This window comes from Gymnogyps californianus, chromosome 3 (genome assembly GCF_018139145.2).
Source record: "Gymnogyps californianus isolate 813 chromosome 3, ASM1813914v2, whole genome shotgun sequence".
In the NCBI taxonomy this organism is placed as follows: Eukaryota; Metazoa; Chordata; class Aves; order Accipitriformes; family Cathartidae; genus Gymnogyps; species Gymnogyps californianus.
Genome location: NC_059473.1, coordinates 115,802,261 through 115,821,458, shown reverse-complemented (window position 1 = coordinate 115,821,458; position 19,198 = coordinate 115,802,261). Strand labels below are relative to the sequence as shown.

The following is a 19,198-nucleotide window of genomic DNA, read 5'->3' as shown; positions in this document are numbered from 1 at the left end:
AAAACAGTCAGTCAGCCCATGTAAGGTTTATTGCAAGTGTTTTTTTGTATGGTGAACTAGATTTGTGATGGGGAAGTCACCTGCATTTTAAAGGAACTGCATACTGAAATTACATGTGGGAGAACAGGATTTTAACAATACAAAGCATTTCTTCCTGACCTCATTCCCTTCACCCTTTCTTTTAGTTTGCTGAATAGCTGGGAACATTGCATGGATTATATAGCCTGGCACACGCTGTATGCCTAAAAGGGGAGTATGTGTTGCCAAAGCCCTCTTGGATGCTCTGAAGTACAGAATCAAAAGGAAAAGAAAGACCACGAAGTGAGCTAGACTGTCCCCTTCCCAAAATGTAGGAGTTGAGGAGAGGAAAAGCTTCAAGACGTGGGGGGTAAGACTTCGCAACAAAGCATCTTTGCAGCATGTCCTCTCTACAGACATGGGTCTTGCCATGAGCCCCTTTTCCTGCTCCATTACCTTCTTCCAGCTGCTCTTATTTCATCTCTGCTCTGATTTCAGGACTGAAAAAGCATTTTAATGCTTGGGGAAATTGGCATCAGATTGAGAAGGACATTGTGGATAGAGCACAGAAGGCTGCAGTGCATGCAGTGCAGCTATGCAGCAGAAAACCACTGGTGCAGAGATGTCATCTTCTTTCCACCCATCGCCCCGAGCACAGAGTATGCAAGAGCTGCGTGGCACATCCAGCGTGCAGATTCCCCACCCCGATCCCCAGATTCCTCCAACACTTATTTTCATATGGACTCGTAATGGCCCTAAAGACTCTCCAAACACTGAATTTTCACCTAAAGTTTGTTATGCTGCTCCCATCCTTGCCCTGTCATTACTCCTATGACAAGGCAGAAAAGCCAGGGAAAAAAGTCTTTGAGCCACCTTTTCCCCCTCGTCTCAGTACTTGCTTTCAAGGAAACCTTGTGTTTTCTAAACCCTTTCCAGATACCCTAACTCTTCTTGGGATTAGTTAAACATTAAATGGGGCACATAGAGGTTTTCAGCAGGCGACAACACAGTGAAAGCAAGCTAACAGAAACCAACATTTCTGCTGCAAGTGCCCTTGGCAAAGACCCCCATTCCCATTTGCATGCTCGCACTGCACTGCCTAATGGGATCACTTTGCATGCATTGCACACTCCTGTAATGCAGCAACTCCTCGGCGAGTACCAGTACGGTAGATTAACAGAGGTTACCTTTGGTGCCAGACTTCTAAAAGCCTGCACAATAACACTTTGACAGCTGTCCAGTCAGTCTGTATACGTCTAGATATATAAAATACCCAAAGCACTAGGCTCCCATTTACAGAGGCAGTCTAAAAGCCAAGAGTACATTACTGCACCAAAAGCTGCAACTAGAACAGAACCAGATTAATACCTGAATTTCTATTAATGTTTCATTCACTGAACACTGCCAGAATTTCAGTTTTGTGACTTGAGATACATTAAATGTACCATACTTACGCATGAATCCATATGTTGTTTAGGCATGCTTCTGATGAGTTTTAAATTCATTCTCAAGCCCTGTAACAGTATATTTGACATCATTCCATACTGAAATGCTGTATCCTATCTTTTTCTTCAGTTTCAATTATCTAAAAAAATTCTCCAGGTAAATATTAATTGTGTATTATTTATTTTGATTCTTCAGTCAATACAAAAAAATGCTAATGCAAAAGTGTGTGATGCCAAAGGCTAAAGAACAGCATTACAAAATAAATTATAAAAAATTCAAGCAGCCCCCACATCCTACCCACCAACCATTTCTCTTTCCACACCTATAGCTAGAGCTAATTTAATCTTAAAAATATCCAGCAAGGAAAAATATTGCTGTGGTTTTGGTACGTTACGTTTTTGCCTTTAAAAAAAAAAGAAAAGTTGGAACAACACGAAAAATTATTGTCCGAAGGGAAAGGGGGTGTTTACAAAAAAGTCACGTTCAGTTTTAACCGCCTTAACTTCAATGTGCCCTTCATTTCATTCAACACTCTCCATCACCACAGAACAGCAAGACTGTTACTCCATCCCCTCCTGAAATATTTAGAGAAATAAGAAAAAAAATGTGTTTTGCTTTCCATCCAGGAGCCTTATGAAGCCATACTGTCAGACACCAGCATCCTTCTGGTTCGTAAGGAATTCCTGTGCACTCTATGAGCATCCAGCTGGCATTTTGGCACCATGAGTTATTTATTCTCCATGTTTTTTTTCCAAAGATCCACAATACAAATATGCAAGATTGCAACCTCATTTTCCAAAAAGCAAAGAAATGGATACTTATTTGTGTACTTGGGGTTACACCACCTGGAATAAAATGCCAAACTTATCTATCTGCTTGTCTCAGGACCTAAGCTGGTCTTCAAATAATTGATAAAAAAAAATACCTAAAGTCCTAAAGTTCACAATTCAGGAGCAGGGAAAATCCCTTTCTGTGAAATGCATGGCATTTAATGCTGTCAAAAAATAATATTGGACCTGTTTTGAACTCTGTCACACTTGTAGTTTCCAGGTTTCTAGGAAATGGGGTAGAAGCTGCAAGGATGATTTATAGCATGTGCAACACTTCAGAAACATCCAAACTCCAGTCAGCGTGAAAGGCAGAGACAGCATCACATCTACCAACTGGCTTAGAAAAAAGGACATATTAGACCTGCAACTCAAAGCCTGTGGGAAGACAGCATATTATTCCAGCTAATGGAATGTGTTCAAGGTTATATACGAATCTCTACCTGTGATTCAGTAAAAGCCCTTGGATGAGCACAACACAGAGTATCCTTCAAATGGCTGCAGCTAAATATCTGAACCTTGAAGTTCTTCCTTGTTTCTACTTTCTCTCCCAGGTCTCTTCTTAGAGGTGTAGGAGGATGGCGACACAAAATTCAGTGATACTATTCTACCTCCTCAAAGACCATTTCATACAGACCTCATTATTTTCTCACCCAACTCCATCCCTTTCTAGGGACAGCTGGCCACACACCTAATAGCCCCAGGAAGGGTCTGCTGAGCAGTCCCCAAGGCTATAGGGGTTCCTCAGCCTATATGCTCAACCAAGAAGAGCTCAGTGTTAAGTGTGCAAAGGAAGAAAGGGAAGCCCACGTACCGGTGCTTGTGCACGGTCCCTTGCTCCTCCTCTCTATTGAGGCAGCTGCAACATTAAAACAGCAGTTGCAACTAAACACATTTCTGCAATTTCTCCAAGCCCGGATTTTTTTGCAGCTCCACAGCTGTAATTCCAGGACTTGCCTCCACTACTATATTTATATTAATGTACAGGGGCAGATTTTATAACACGTCACAGTAAGAATATTTTATAGGGCTTGGAGGAAGCCAAGAAATAATGCAAATCTGGGTCACAAAAGTACTGTCAGCATATTGTGCCTGCCTTTTTGCCAACATCAGCTTGCTCCCTCTGGTACATTATTGTGTGGGGTTTTTTAATTACTACAGGAGCCTGAACTTCAACTTGCAGGTCATTACAGACTCTAACAGACAGCTAGCAAGGCTTTTTGGGAAAGTTCAAATTGTCTTGTACAGGAAGCTGTTTTTAGCAATATTACACTGAATTAATCCTTAACCAGTGGCTATCACTGACCAGCCTTCAGTCTTCAGAATGAATTCCTGTGTCTGGCTTCATGTCACCCAAGTTCAGATGCCTACATCAGAAACACAGTCCTTCCTACACATATAGTGCTGAGAAGGGAAGGATGGCATCACCAGAGGATAATCGTACCTCTACTTCTTGTCGTCTAGCACTCATCAGATCTAACTTCAGCTACCTAAGGGCCAGGCATCTAACCTAACTAAATCATATAGGTTTGTTGTATAGCCATCTTCAGATAGGACCCATCTACAGACAGGACCTTTGTATAGATAGAATGTGATTCTCCTGAGGAGGTCTGTCGTTCCTCTGCTGAGAGAGCGAGCCCAAATGACCAGCCACACAACAGCTGAAGTTAGGGGAAATGAATACTGCCCAGGGTGCCTTTCTGTCTCTGCTGATTCATAAAAGGTCCTAGGACAATGACACTAAATTAGGCTATACCAATCTCTAACACTCATATGCTAGTTAGAGTAGGATTTGCAGTGGAAATAGCGATGAATGCCATAAAAAATTTGGTGACTTAGACAATATATGTGCCATTAAATAGTAGAAAGTAACCAAAGATTAAACCATTGTAATGCAATGCCTTCTTGGGCTCTACCTTGAAATAGTTTTGAAGAAACAATGAGAGCAGATTACCTTTATAAGTCACCACACGAATCCGCATGGTATTGGTTTTAATTGACAAAATACGGGACCAGTTAAGGTTCTCCTCCACCACCAGCCCTCATCTTGGGAACCCAGTTCCTTGGTCTACAGGTTCATGGGCCTGTTGCGGATGCTGCAGAGTCTCTCCCTCCCACTGGTATATGCAATTTGGGGAAAACTGATGTGTCTGCGGATGAGAGAGCCGTTGACCTGCAGCCCTTGACCTGCTAAAACCCCAAGCAAAGACTGCCCCCTCCAATATATTCATTAACAAGATATGAGATGTAGGCAGTTTCTCAGGGAAACTGTCATATTTTATATTTAATCTGATTATATTATACACCTAAATGAGCTCTGCCCAGAGGGTATATATACAATCACATATAAACTATATCCACCCTTCAGGAGCTCTGCCTTTAACTCCTTAACTGTCTGTAACAGCTATCAGCCTATACCACAGTGAATTACCACTCCTTGTACCACCTTAGTTGTGCCAGTGAGGTGGGAGGGCAATGCCCAGAGTGGAAATCAATAACAAAATCTTGTAAGTTGTCCAGAGACACACAGTGACTTCTTCTTCTGCTAGATTGTGCTTAGACCATAGGCTCATCATGAAAAATTAACTACAACTACACATGAAATTAAAAAAGAGGTCTCAGCAAGTCAAGACATTTTGCTGTGCTTAGAAGAGACGCCGCAATTATTGTGCAGCGGGAAAGTACTGAGATGGCTTTAATGGCATCTGCTGTCTCTTGATTGACAGAGCATAAACATTTCAGAAATACAAGCAACAGCACTGCAGCTATAGAGCACCAGACAGCAATATTTACCACCTGCGACCGAGCTGCTGCTATCAGCCACAAATTGCATGTCTAGCACAGGGTTATTCTGATTTTGTTTGAGAAATGTCCTCTTTTGGACGAAGAGGTATTAGCAGCTTCACAAACACTGTCAGCTAATCAAAAAATATTAAATAAACTCTCCACAGCTTAGTGGTTTTCTGTCACTTGCTCTAGATGTTAGGAATGTGTGGAAATGAATAAATGTATTAATACACAGCAGCCTGTCAGGAGCCCTTGGCACACCGTGAGCCCGTGTACTGCTTTTGCCAGTCAAATCTGCCTGATACTCTCAGCATTCCCTGACAGCAACCCGTTTGCATGGGAATCAGCACGAAGTCTGCTTTTAAATGGTAATATTTCACATTATGGTGCCTGACACTAATTTCTACCTAACCCATAAGTGATATTTCATTTACAGGGCTGACACAGATGTGCCATTTTATTTAGCTCACGTTTATGCTCAGTGATTTGAGCCACATTGTGACTTTTCCTATGAAAAAGCACAGCCTGTAAGCGTGTTAATGACTGCTCATACACACAGCAGGAGTGGTCTCTAATTTCATCCCCGCTAAGTTCTGCCTGCTGGGGATGAAACATGCCTTTCTGGACTCAGAAAGACCCTCGTTCTGGGACAGAAACAGGACTGCTGGACCACAGGCTGGGTGGGAAGGGAGGCCAGAGTGGCAGCAGGAGGGGATGCGAGGCAGCAGGGGAGGAAAGGGAAGAAAAGCACTGGTGGGAAAAAAAAAATAAACTGAAGACAAGTGAGTACTCTCTGTCAACTTCTTTCTCTTTTCCTTTCTTCTAAGGTCCTCTCAGGCTTTTCCGTCATCCCTTTTGACTGATAGCTTCCGACCTTCTCTCATTTCTCTTTTCTCATTCCTCTATGTTGGCCTTTTCCCTCTTCTAACACACACAGAAAAATGGTGGCAGTGACAGAGCCTGCTCCCAGCAAGGCACGAGCTGTGGGCAGTTGAGTGATACACCCCGCCAGTTGGAAGCTACTCAAGTAGGGAACTGCAACGCGGTGCAGTAGTGTCTTCCCGTGCTACAGTAGGGAAAACCACTGCAAAGACGGATGCTACTGTGGAAATACTGAATATCGAAAGGGAAGCGTTTGCCATCAAGACAAAGAAACTAATAACATGCCAGTAAACTGTTTTGTATAAAGACAAACAACTCTCTCCCATACAAAATGGGATGCCTATCTGAACGGTAACCTTTTCTGTGCTTTGGTGTCTGAAACAGAGCAGCTGGGTGGGGAGAATTTAGGAAGCATTTTTAAAGAGGGAAAACATGTGGTTTGAGAATACAATAACAATAGACAATCTACCTTCTGTTGGCACTGATATTACATATCATTAATATGTAACTGTAGACCAAGGAAGAAGACAAATTAAATAAGAAACAATCCCCTCTTGTGCTTATGTCTTACTAGTAAATTCTTCTACTAAAAACTTTTACTAGCAGGAAGAACATGCAGTATCTCAGTATTTGCTCTTATCTGCTTTCTTCTGGCACTCAAGACTTGTGACACTCTCTAGTACCAGTGCATGTTACAGGACTGCAGTTCTGTCCTGCGGGCAGTATCATTTGGCATGTGGCAGTAACTGGCTCACATTCTGCTCCCAGTTACACCAGAAACCAAGGTGCTGGATTTATTCCAGCAAAGGGAACAGAAAACAACAAAGCCATTTTTTAAGATACAACTGAGTTGAAAAAAGCTGAGATCTCATCACAGAAATCAAAATAACATACACTACTTGATACATGGATATGTACTTTACCTTCTGATGTGTTCCAAAAGACATGCTTCACTTTGCTGCAAGCTGTATCTATGCACAAAAAAAGTCAGAGGAACTTAAACAGTGTCACAGCCTTAAGATTGATTCATGTGTTTGATCAAGAGCTTATCAATTTTATGACAAATTACCAGTCAGTAAAATTTAACACAAAAAGTTGTATACTCTGTGATCCTTGGGTAATGTTTGATATATAAAACAAGATTTTTCAGTAGCAGGTTTTTTTCAACTATTTAATACAAAGTTCCTGCAGTTTGTTGCATTACAATACTTTTCATTGCTTTTGAACTTCAGTGGCAATGTAATATATCTTTATATGGAGACTACCAAGAGAGTTTCTTTTGACAGAGAGTAATATTTATGCTGTTATTCTGCTGGCTTGTATTAGATTCATATGCACATACATATTTAATATTTTATATCATTGCATCTTCGTAATGTTAATTGTTCAGTAAGAACAAAACACATTTAGGCTAACTTTCCCTTTTGGTATTCCTGCACTAACTATGGGAAGAATTAACCTTAATTATCTGTGAAGCGTCACATACACTTATGACACTCAGCAAGTAATAAGCCAAATTTTGAAATGTCTCCAAAGCTCAAAATATTCTCTTTAAGTCCCACATCACTATATTGGTGCACAGCAGTCCTGAGGGACACCTCTTTCCGAGGTATAGGTTGATCCATCCTATTCTTTTTTGTTTCTCCATCTCAGAAAGAGGTTAGAGCTCTGTGCCTCAGTAAATATAAGTGCACCTCAGCTACTTAATGTATTTTGCAATACAAAACCTGGCAGACACTTGAGAAATCAACCCTCTGCAAAGGCTAAAATCAATTGCCGTCTTCTGGTTTTACTCAGTCTTGAAGTCAACTCCTACTGAGTTTGATCTGCCTGAGTAGAAACTCAGTAAGGGCTTCAGCATTTGGTGAAACAAGTTTAAAAAAAAAAAAAAATGAAGCCTTTTTTTAAGGAAAATATCAACATCACAGTATCTTCGATTCTCCATTGCCCAGCATCTACTTTAGTCACTAGACAAATGAAAGAAAATGAGTGTTCAGAAACACTATGGACTTCTATAAGGTCCTCAAGTTTCTCCAGCACTCCTTTATGCTAGGCTCAAGGGCTGGCTTTCCATTTAAATAGACCTAGAAGATCCAGTTTGAACCAGAGCAGGATTAGCTGGCTGCGTAAGAAATCCCTGGAGAGGAGAGGAATGCACGGAGCTGCAGCACTCTGCCAGGCAATGAGCACCGCTCCAGCCCACAGTACAAACGAGGAAAGCTGCCATCAGCAACAGATGAGCTTTCGAAAAAGGAGCTGAAATAGTTTCATATAATAGTTCCATACATCTCTGATGGGCAATATATTGTAAAGGAGAGCATGTCTGCACATCTCCATTGCTTGGCATTACAGCCCTGGACCGAGAGCCAGTGCAGCAAGATGCTGCTCACATTTGCTGCTACCACTGAGGCAGTAATCTCCAGCAAAGGAGCAGTGCTGACAGCAGGGAGCAATAACTTCTAGAGACCACCACAGACGTTTGCTTCAGTGTCCACAAAACAAAGTCTCTGGGGAAGCCACCGGAGTGGTCTTAATCACAGCAGGATCCTCTCCAGGCACCAGAATTGCTCAGGTTTGCAATTGTAGAAGAGGTGGCTAAACAGTACAATAAGCTCCTGTGCTGCCTACACCAGATGCTTCATCCTGGGACTCGTGATTTAGACCCTTCAGGACCTGATAGAGCTTGGCCATGCTGGACACTGGGAAAAATATAGGCACAATGGGATTAATTTATTTTAAGAAACTAAAAATGTATTGTGCTTTTGGAAAGAAATTCATAAATATTATGCTTCCATGGAGTAAAAACAATATGTACCAATATATTTTCTGCCCCAACTTAGGAAACGGGTTCCCAACTCCAAGATTACATAAATGTGTTAGTGAGCACAGTTTTACATGTACATAATTCCTTGTTTTTCCTCATGTATTTGCAGGTTAAAACTTCACTGACTTGTGCGACAGTTCTTACATGTTTGTAATATATCTCTACCTGAAGAGCAGCAAATTATAAATGCAGATTCTGTATAAGCTATCAGATTGCTGCAGGGGAAAAAACAACCAATAAAACAAACAAACAAACACCCCCACAAAACCAAACAAACACTGATCTCACATTTAAAACTGTTTTCCTGACTTTTTCTCCCAAAAAATGCATAACATCAGTTGTGTAAAAACTAAACCACCATATGAGGCATATTTTAAAGCCTCATATAAACAATGAAGCTTTTATGGCATCCTCAGAGCAAAGAATGTCCAAATATGGCTGAGAGTTAAGTACCCTGAGAATTAACTGCTCTTAATAAATTCACTGAAGTTTGTAAGTCCACATTTACCAAGAATCAGAAGAGAAATAAAGGGAAGAGAATGTGATTCAAGTCATTTTTCTGTACCATTCTCTAAAGATGTTGTGTTATAAACATCCTCCATATCTTGGATGCTGGAGGCATCTGTTGAATCTTGGTCGCTAACTACAATGCCTACTGAAGAAAGGCTAGAAATGAAGGAGTGCATCTTTTTTGCATAAATATCCCTAATGTTAAAATAAGGTAGGTCATTACATTTCTCTTTGCGGTCATTGTTGCATTGATCTGGATCAATATCTTTTTGTTTTTGATAGTACTTTGAAAACTTATTGAAAATAATGGTGATTGGAAGTGCTACCACTAGTATCCCACAGATAATGCACAGGGTACCAAGCAGCTTTCCAGCAAGTGTGACCGGGTAAGTGTCCCCATAACCAACAGTGGTCATGCTGATGGTTGCCCACCACCAGCAAACAGGGATGCTGTGCAGTTCTGATGAGTCATCATCTTTCTCCACTGAGTAGACAAGCACTGAAAAAATAGAAATCCCAACAGACAAAAACAAAAGCAGAAGTCCAACTTCCTGATAGCTATGTCTCAGAGTGGCGCCTAAAGACCGCAGTCCTACAGAGTGCCTGGCCAGTTTCAGGATGCGAAATATCCTCATTAACCGCAGAATCTGAACCACTTTTCCCATGTTTTCAATATCTTCGCTTTCTTCTTCCTTCGTGTCCACAGCCAACGTGGCATAAAATGGGATAATAGAGACAAAATCAATGATATTCAGTGGTTTCTTCCAGAACTTCTTTTGACTTGGAGCAGTGATGAGCCTGATCACTAGCTCAGCAGTGAACCAGATGATGCACGTAATCTCCACAGCTTCCAGCACAGGGTCTTCAATCTCCCTGTCGTTGGCGTCCAGCCTTTGAAACTCTGGCATGCTGTGAATGCACATGGCCACAATTGACGCCAGGACAACACTGAGGGACGACACGGCAATTAACTTGGCAGACAAGCAGTATGCAGGATTTTCCATTCTGACCCAGATCTTCTTTCTTATTTCACCAAAACACAGATTGTCAAACTTTTCCAGCTCTTTATCAAATATGGATGACTCTTCGTTAGAGGAGTCTATACTTCTGTCATTGCTCTTCTGATCCCAGTCTTTCTCAGGACCTTCTTCCTTCCTTTCTTGGTACCGATTGCTGCAGCAGGAGTCAATAAACAGCTCATTTATCCCCCAGTACTCTATTTCCTGGCAGAAGGAAAAGACACAAAGTTCTTCCATGACATGAAGTTTGCCCGTGTAGTAAAAATTCAGAACATATCGGAACAAGGAAGGATTCCTGTCAAAGTAATATTCCTTGTCTGCAACACTGTAATCGTCACACAGTTCTAGAATAGCCTCTTCTGAATGGCATTTGAGAAGTTTCCCAAGTCTGGTATGGGGAAATCGGAGCAAGGTGCTTTGATCCACCGATTGCTTAAAGCCACCCACATTCAAATTGATAAGTTCTGCATCTTTGCCAGGTCTGCGGAAAAATTCACCATAAACCATTTTGAACAGACGAGTTCTACTGCTGGTGCCCAACGAGATTACATTGAACCTGAAAAGAACATAAAATATTGTTAGAGCATTTAATTCTGTTTTGCTCTTGTGACACATTCTTTTTTCCATCTCCGGTTACTGTGAAATGCAGTTACATTGCAATACAAAAACGCAATACAAAAAACCCGAAATGATGAATACCATTATTCAGCATTTCACAGAAGTAGGTTTAAATCAGTTTGATAGTTTAACACAGCTTTAGCAAATTTGAATGCAATAGGTTCTGGTTTAGGTCTCCTTAATTATTTCTAGTGTGGAGGAAGAATGCCTAATTCGTCAGTAAATCAGTCTCTGTTCTACTAGCATATTGAAATTAATAGTCATGAAATAAATTTACTTCGATGACATAAAAAACCTTTAGTTTAAAGACAGAAAACTTGTCAATCCATCATAACACTTAGGACAAAGCTTAAGAGCAGGTGTCTCTCAATTATCGTTTCAGTAGAGTTGTATTGATTTAGATGATGCTGCAATTAATAATCCACTACTCAAGGAACAGACAGTAATTTCTATACCTGTCCATCTTTCAGTGCCTCCTGTAATAGCACCAATTATGATTCAAAGTTAGGACATGTTAGAGTTTGAATATTTTTTGCGGCTCCTCAAGGTCTCCTGACTCATTTAATGAAGGTCATTAAGGTTATATCTATTTCCCTGTTTGTAGTGTGTGCACCATGGTTGCATGCCTGCTGTACGTCAGCATGAGAGAGGAGCACCAGCACTGCTTTACATAAAAGAAACCTGGGCATTTTCCTCAAACGGGAGTCACTGTAGACTTTAATAAGTGCCAGAGTGGATGGTTAGGATACTGGGCCTCAAGGGTGAGCCCCACTTTACACCACCAGCACAAGTAGGAGGCAAAAGAAAAAAATAACCCCACCTCACAATCTTTATTCACTGTCAGCTAGAACAATTCAGCTCTCATTCAGCCTCAGGTATTTGTATTAATGGACTAGTTCTTTTGAGCCATATAGTCCCACTCCCTGAACTTGTAAAGATAGCAAGTGGTTTCTTTCCATACCTTCAAATAAAAGACTAGAGCCATGGGGTCTTGTGGAGAAGGGAAGACTTGACTGAGCTGAACTGACCTCTTGATATGAATCAACTGTGAATACCCTGAACAGAGATAAGTCTGTAGCTCCACCACTGCTAGCTACGGCTCCGTCACCCAAAGTAACTCACTATGCAACTTCTTAGGCACCTCCATCTAATCCAGAACGGATTTCCTCATCATTTTTAAAACAAACTGGCTGAACTGGTTGCATCGTGGAGGTGGAACCGTTTTCCAGCTACTGATCCCAAGTCTGTCATCCCAAATAGGAGGATCCAGTGAGGCTCCTTGCCTTGGAGGGACCTACTCTGCTGCAGAGCTCCCAACCTCCTTTTACTGCAGCAAGACCTAAAGGGAGATAACCCCATCCTGCTTCACAGTAGGGTCAACCCTCATGCGCAATGTTGTCCTTGTCACTTGTTGATTACAGCAAAAGATGGAAATGGGAAAAGCCTTAAAAACTGGGTTCAAACTTATGATTAAATGTCAAGGAGAGGAGAAGGAAATGGAGATACAGATCCACACTGGGAGGGAAAGCGCCAAACTGCCCGGAGAACTGAAGAGTTTATCAGCCCGAAGTTGAATCCCTCCAGCTGAGACTGTTTCATAGTATCTGTAAAATGCAATGATTTATTTTCTCTGTGATGGAGAACACCTACTGTTTAGAGGAGCAGTAACTCCCTGAAACTGCCATGAAGAAAAGGATTTCTGTTGCCTTTTTGCCACTCCAGTGCCTTCAAGACAGGGTGAGAACAGAGAAATAGATCACTGGGAGCTCACGGTGGCAGGGTTTCAGGGCACGAGTTGAGGCACATCAGGTTTTAATACAGATCCATTTTTCTGTTTACGGGGAGGTTACAAAGGACTTTCTGAGCCATGGTCTTCTCACTCACCTCGCCTTTAACTTCCCCACATGCAAGGGTTTCTTTAGGTTTGTCACAACCATCATTAAAGATCTACTCAGTGCTGTTCTCTCTTACTATTTTCCTTGTATTATTTTTTTATAGTCCTTCATACAAGTAGGAACACAGAGTCTGATGCTATAAACCTCACGTATTCTACTTCTGCTTCTTCATGGACTCATTCCAACCAAAGCTACTGAAAATCTCATAGTAATCTCCCTGTGTATAACAACTACTGACACGTATAACACATGAACAACCTAGGCCCAGAAGATGCTGAAACTACGTATTTGTTCTGGTAATTAATTCTGCAAAAAACAGATCTCTATCCAGAGTGAGCTTTATTTACGTAGTGAAAGAAAAATGTTATTTTGAAAAATGGGAAAAAGCATTTCTTTTTCTGGCCACACTACAGCTCCCTTTAAACAACTTATCTTAAATCCAAATTAGTTTGAAACATTAATTTTACTGCGTGCATAGCCTACCATACAATGAAGTTAAAGTTCTTGTTCTGCTAAGAAATAGGGGGGTGAGGAAAGCACTATATGAGACATACTGCTTTCTAACTAAGCAAGACAGAGAATAGTCAGGTTTTATGGCATGATAAACTGTGTACATAGAAGTGATTTTACACCTTAAGATGTAGTTTGAAGACAGGTATTTACTAGCTTACGGAATGATTGTAAGACACAGTTGCTCCAGGCATTTCCCAAGGCTCAGCTTTCAGGAATGATTAAGACATAAAATAAAAGTACTGATCTCTACTCACAGATGAAGGGCAGCAGGACTCAGCTGATAAACAGTACTACACTTCACTCATGATCTAGAGCCAAGCTGTGTTTTATAACACTTTAAATTAAAAAAAAATAAATCTTGTGGACTGGGGTCACTGGAAGTCAAAGTATATTCAACATCAAAAAGATTCTGCTTATTGATTAATTTCAATTAGTAAAATCTCTACTTCACTTTCAGCAATTCATTAAGATGAGAGCACTTGCAATGTAAACTAGTACTACAAAAACCAGGCAAGATCTCAGATTATCTGTGGGCACTTCTGACCATAACAAAAACACAGCAAGTTTTACTCAGAAATGCCTAAAGCAAGAACATAGTGCTCAGCAAATCCTTAGTACACTAGACTCTGACTTACTGTTGAGACAGCACTATAAAACCATATTGATTATGCAGATCATATTCATAATGGTGCCTCCATGTAATTGCTCTGTATAATAAATTCAGTGAGCAACAATTTACTGCTTTGTTTTGAGGGCACTGTAGTCATAATTTGTGCAAGATACAGAGAGAAAATGGATCTTGCTTAGGAAGGCCATGATCTGGAACCTCCTATAATACCACTATTAAGCGATTTTTAGATTAAGGCAAGAATGTACAGGAAAGTTTAATGATAACTAGGTCAAGAGGAGCTTCATGATCTGAAGAATGTCTTGTTTGACTTGCAGGGACCTCAATCCCTGAGCCACGGACCAGGACATTGTTGTGCCAGGCATCATCAGAACAATTTGTGGCATTTAAACAAGTGACTCCAGCCACAGGGCAAAGACCACAGATGACAACTTCTGTCTCAGCACAACATGCTCTCTACTCGAGGGAACCCTTTACTCACTCAACCAACGTTTTTACTCAAGAGTAAAACTGTGCTTAGCTGGAAACGATGTTTTCCTGGAGTGCCAAAGCCTGTGTCATGAACATCCTAAGAACATAGAGCTACCACAAACTTTGCAACTCTCAACTTAAGTGCAACATTAACCTCTTTGATCTTCTGTAAACAACAAGTATTCATATATAACATAATAAACTGCTAACCATTCCAAAGCACACACTTCTTGCCCTGGAGAGAGTATAAGAGAGTAAGCAAACACATAACAGATGTTAGTTACTTGGTTGCTTTAATTGCTTCAGTTGTTTCAATGAGCTACTGGATAGGAACCCATACAGAATAGAAAATGAAACAAAACACAAAAGAAAGATGCTTACTAGAGGAATCAACATTATTTTCCAAGATGATGAAAAAAAACCAACAAATAGAAGTTCCAAATGTTAAGCTTGAGGGCTAAATAAAAGCCAGTCATAAGGAAAGCTGTGTGAAAAGGATACAAACATTAGAATAAAAAACAAAATGACAGGATCCAACTCTTCCCAGTCCAATTTGGAGATGGGCTCTAGCCAGCGCTTCTGCAGTCATACATTGTTGGTGAGGCCACAGGCCCATTGTCTGGCTTGGAAGGGGGACTGCAAATTTCTGGGCTTTTAGCACGCTGTGAAATCCCTAAAGCTCACAAAAGGAGAGTCACAGAGACAGAGTTTGTCTATACGGTCCCTTTGAGAGAGCTATGCCACAGATGTATAACATACCCCAAAGTGCTGTGGTTTCCAACCTTCTTCCGGAACAAACCCCGAAAAGATTTTTAGTGGCAATGTGGATCCCCATACCACAAATTTATTTGTCAGCAAAGTTTCTCTTTCTCATTTATCTTTCACATATTCTCTACACAAAGTCCCTGTACTCTGTGAGGTCCTACATCACAAGCTTCAGTATATCTTTTTCGACGTGTTGCGTGTTTGAGCACGGTAGTACCTCAGCTACTGGTAATTCCAAGTTGGGACAGTTTCAGCTTTTGTTAGCATTAATCTGTCTGTGATTATCCAGGCACAATGGAAAGAAAGTTGAACTGATTTACAGTTGGATAGACTATGTTGTGCTTTGCTACTTAAAATATTCAAAGACCGCACGTCCCTACAGATTTTCTATCAGTTTGCTTCATGGCTACATTGTCTATAGCTTCAACTGCTTGCTAAGCAGTAGCACTTCATAAACCTCTCAAGACTAAGAAAAATTCATGTTTCAGGATGGTTTCCTCCAAGTTGAAAGAATATAATTAAAAAGGGCCTAGTCTTGCTCACACTGAAGAGGGATACAATACTGATGTGAACTTGAAAGGGCATGCAAATCTCTGTAACTCTACAAAGTATTTCCAGAGCTCAAGGATATTTTTTCCCAAAGAATCTGGCGATCTTGGTAGATTTCCATTTTAGGGTTCCCAATTCAGAAAATTGAGTTTTGAGCAAATTCACTCTAAAGAGTCTTATTTGGGCACCCAACCGTCCCCAGGCACCAGATTTTGCTTCCTAATGATGCAGACAACCACCTGGGCTCTAACTTCTGCTAATTTCCTGACAGTTAAGAGCTTCTACAAATCACTCTAGCTACACACGTGCAGCTTTAGACACCTAAATACTTTTAAAAAGCTGTGGATATGACCCTAACAAACTTCAGCTCAGGACCAACATTTTCACTGATTTTTTAAGTGTTTGAATTTGATCACTCATCATAGGGCAAATACTTGTCTAATGCACCACCTAAAAGTACTGTCTATGCTTTCTGACTGAGTATAGTAAAACATCTAAATGCATGTATAATTTACTTGACCAATCACAATTAAGCATTTGGACTGAAATCTTGTTAGTATGACTTAAGCTATTGTCTGTCAGCTGGACAGTAATAACTGCTTTAGCACACATAATTAAGCCTTAAAAAATGTAAGGCAATATTACTTGGCACAGCCTCTTTCATTGTGATATAAGCTGTATAAGTTAACTGTAAAATCATTCGCAAACAGTCTGTGGAGGCAGAGGTTAACTTAAAAAAGTTATCTAGCACAAACAGCAAGACCATCTGAAGAAACTGCTCTGTGGTTATGGACATTCTGTGAGGCAAAGAGGATAAATTCATCAGCTAAATTATTTGCTTAGTTGTAATTTATTTTTTTATACTCCATTGGCAGTGACATCCTTTATCCAGAATATTGCATTAAAATGCCATGAAAATAATAGAATTATGCAACTACATTTCTCTTAAAATGAATTCAGCACAACCTCCCAGAAGACTTAGGTAAATAAAGTTTGAGTTGAAATATCCAGGGCTAAATTTTGTTCTGTTGTTACTTCCACGTAAGCCTCCTTGGCTAAGTTCACCTCTGGTACAATTCTGCTGATGTCACCAGACTGTTTTAGAAACTGAACTTGTACCAAATGTTTGTGCATCTTTGCAATAAAATGGAGATCAGAAAGAAATTATCATCATTTGGAAACAACAGTAGCTGCTAGGAGCACTGCTGACAATAAAATGTAAAATTATTTAAATATCTGTATCCGTGGAAAATAGTCTTCAAGGCAAAATATATATTTTTTTTTAAAATAACCTCCTCCAAAAGACTGCATAAGGAAGAAATGGAGCTATTATAACTCAGAGTAAAATAACACAAGCAAGAATGGAAGAATAAGCACCTCCAGCCCATGGTTCATACCACTTAGCTTAGGCACACGTTTTCAGGTGGGGTGAATCACCAGAGCTGGGGTCCATCTCTGTATTGACTAGACAAGCAGCCTATATGAGTAGTGTCATAAAGTGTCTAACTTGCATGTGACTAATACTAGGTAAAATGAATCCTCCCAAAGTGAAATTCTCCTGATTTTCGCTATAGGGATGCTGGCAAAGACAGAGTATATGCCAAGGGGTGGGTATGAGAAAGGGGCAAGGGAAAAAAGCACTGGCTGTAGCATCAACATGACAGAAGCTTCTTTGGGAATGCAGTCTGTGATCTGAATTGCTTTCTCATATACATAAAGAGCAGGAAGCAAGATCTAATACCACCCAGTTATCAGAATGTCATCTTGTAAAATGATTAAAAGAAAAAAAAAAAAAAGAAAAAGGTATGCTGTCCCTAACTTGAAAAGCTCCTGAAGATAACACACATTATGACAGTTAACAAGGCTTGCACCTTGCAACGTTCCCAAAGGCTCTGCAATTTATATTCTGGTCATATAAATTAAAAGAACATTATCCACCTTAACTAAGTGGAAATGACAGATTAAAATGTGTTTGCTTGAAAATCTACCTGTAAATCCCCACCAATTAAGCATAGTTATAATGCTGCAGTTACGACACGTGTTGGCTTCCATAGACAGCTGACCATATTAAGCATTTCCTTGAGCTATATTGTCCCAATTGCTGAAGTTCACAGAAATATTTGAGAAGATGAGAAGATCCCAAAGGCATTATTACGACCAGGTCAGCATCGCTGTGGTTTGATGGTAAAAGAAGTTGTCTCCCTCCAGGTTAATTTTTTGGCAACAATCTTGTTTGACAGGTCATCTTAACGACACCCATCAAGAGCACAGTTTCAAAACAAAAAGTACTGTTTGAAGTGAACATTGTAACTTGTAGGTCAAAAGATCTCTGCAATGAGGGCAGTATCTATAGATGCCTTCCTTAAATTAATATTCTGTACCCCATTTTCCACTGAGTCCTCCATTGTTTCCATTCAAGTACTTCTCCAACAAGCACGATGAACATAAAATCCTATTGTTATTCCTATTGTAATTTGTAGTACCACTAGTGGTCAAAAACATCTGATACATGATCCCAGCACCAGACACTTTTCCATACAGGAAAAAATGACATGGAATAAAGATACATCAACATATTTCTTAAAAATAATTCTACATTCTCCTTTCATCATTGATTAGTCTAGAGTCTAAGGAGGTCCTCAGTGAAACTCTATTTCACTCATAGAGGTACTTGGCTTTGAAAGGTTAATTACCTAAGCAAGTAAGATGATGCAGATACCCAGACAGGGAAAGCAGCGTGTCTGAGGTCACACAGCAGATCAGCTGTCCACAAACAAGCACAGCCCCCATCCCCTCAAACCATTACCCTCTTCACAGTCTCCTCAATAGCTATCACATACCAAACCAGGTACTGGTACCTTAAGACACAGGATCAGGCACTTGGGCCCAGAGCCAGCAGTCAAATGCATTCTGACAGACTAGACCTATAGCAGGTAATTCCAAAAAAAGTGATTTATAGGAGTCCCCTCACAAACAGAAAGGACTGTCTCTAACTGGACTCAGTGGCAGGTTCAGTAGCCTGTAACATGCACGCTGCTGCTGTTATCCAGCGAAACTACTCAACTGGCCTGTTCATGATCCTACACAAGCTCATTTTTCCTGAAATATGACATCTTCAAATATTTCTTCATTTTAAAAAAAAGCACATTTAGCTAGAGTAGAAAATCTAAATATTATTCCTGCATTTATAGTGCAGTTTCAAGAGTCAGTGGTTGCATTGAAAGGCTATGATGGCAGAGGTGAGAAACTGCACAATCTATCCCACTACTACAACCCCTCCAGGCCTAACATAAAGGGATAAACAATTAGACATGATATTTTTTCTCTAATACACAGGTCCATGAACCATTTAAGATTCTCCTGAGTTTTTAAGAAGGGTATTAATGGTTCACAAGCCTCTGCACAGAAGCGAACCATACCCACAGTGAACCATAACTCTTCCATGT

The 19,198-nt window shown here is 40.4% G+C and overlaps 1 protein-coding gene across 1 annotated transcript; it reads right to left on the bottom strand.

Annotated features, from left to right (window-relative positions):
- Positions 1-9,335: 9,335 nt before the first annotated feature.
- Positions 9,336-10,820, bottom strand: KCNS3 (potassium voltage-gated channel modifier subfamily S member 3). Its single transcript, XM_050894740.1, has one exon. The coding sequence runs from the start codon at positions 10,818-10,820 to the stop codon at positions 9,336-9,338; it is 1,485 nt and encodes a 494-aa protein (XP_050750697.1).
- Positions 10,821-19,198: the final 8,378 nt, after the last annotated feature.

Bases quoted from the DNA above. Each gene is read 5' to 3' on its own strand.
- KCNS3 (XM_050894740.1), bottom strand. From the start codon at position 10,820: ATGGTTTATGGTGAATTTTTCCGCAGACCTGGCAAAGATGCAGAACTT.